This window comes from Humulus lupulus, chromosome 7 (genome assembly GCF_963169125.1).
Source record: "Humulus lupulus chromosome 7, drHumLupu1.1, whole genome shotgun sequence".
NCBI lineage: Eukaryota > Viridiplantae > Streptophyta > Magnoliopsida > Rosales > Cannabaceae > Humulus > Humulus lupulus.
This window is the reverse complement of record NC_084799.1, coordinates 54,867,026-54,868,156: the sequence shown is the minus strand read 5'-3', so window position 1 is coordinate 54,868,156 and position 1,131 is coordinate 54,867,026. Positions and strand designations below refer to the sequence as shown.

General features: G+C 37.6%; 1 protein-coding gene across 1 annotated transcript; it reads left to right on the top strand.

Moving 5' to 3' along the window:
* Window positions 1-207: 207 nt before the first annotated feature.
* LOC133791715 (uncharacterized) lies at window positions 208-759 on the top strand. The gene has a single exon (XM_062229634.1). It carries the CDS (start codon window positions 208-210, stop codon window positions 757-759), a length of 552 nt encoding a protein of 183 aa, XP_062085618.1.
* The last annotated feature ends 372 nt before the right edge of the window (window positions 760-1,131 follow it).

Genomic DNA, 1,131 nt, shown 5'->3' with positions numbered 1-1,131 from the left:
TTTCTTCTTTTATGCAGAAATTTATTTTTAATCATTTTGGTACTCCAAGAGCGAATATGTGACGAAGGGACTCATTTTTGCAACAAAGTGATTAAACCACTCTTGATGAAGTATGGTGTTCGACATAAGGTGGCTTTGGCCTATCATCCCCAGTCTAATGGCCAAGTTGAGGTATCAAACTGAGAGATCAAGTCCATCTTGGAGAAAATGATGAATTTAATTAGAAAGGATTGGTCTCAAAAGCTTGATGACTCTCTATGGGCTTACAGGACAGCGTACAAAACTCCTCTCGGTATGTCTCCTTATCGACTAGTATTTGGCAAAGCTTGTCACTTACTGGTAGAATTGGAGCACAAGGCATATTCGGCGATCAAGAAGCTGAATTTTGATTACCAAGCAGCAGGTGAGAAGAGGTTATTGCAGCTGAATGAAATGGAGGAGTTTCATAATGATACATATGAGAATGCTCGCATTTACAAAGAGAGGACTAAGAAATATCATGATCAAATTATTTTAAAGCGAAATTTTGTGCCCGAACTGCAAGTTTTACTGTTCAATTCTCGTTTGAGGTTATTTTCGGGTAAGCTTAAGTCCCGATGGTCTGGTCCGTTCGTCATCACCAAAGTTTCTCCTTTTGGTTCGGTGGAATTACAAAACAATGATGGTTCGATTTTTCAAGTGAATGGACAGAGGTTGAAGCATTATTTTAATCAGTTCAACAAGAAGGCGGAGACAATGTATCTCAAAGATAGAGATTAAAGCATCATCAACGTCTAGCTAAACACGATAAATTAAGCGCTTTATGGGAGGCAACCCATACCTTTTTTTAAAATGTTTTAGTTTTTAATTTCAGTTTATGAACTGGGTTTTTATTTTATTTTATTTTTAAAAAATATATGTATATACTTTAGTTGATCAATCGTGAAATACGTGAAAAAATATAAAAATAAAAATAAAAATTCAGCGCTACAATGCTGGGACTGGGCGCTATAGCCGTGCGTCATTGATTGTACGACGTCAAGGGTAGCGTCCAGCGCTATCGCGCCGTATGTGAGGTGTTATTGCGCCGCTTGCACAATTTTGAAAAAAAAAATTTGACACGTGAGTGGCACATGACCCTGAACTCAACAA

Coding starts and splice junctions, on each gene's coding strand:
- LOC133791715 (XM_062229634.1), top strand. CDS start 208: ATGATGAATTTAATTAGAAAGGATTGGTCTCAAAAGCTTGATGACTCT.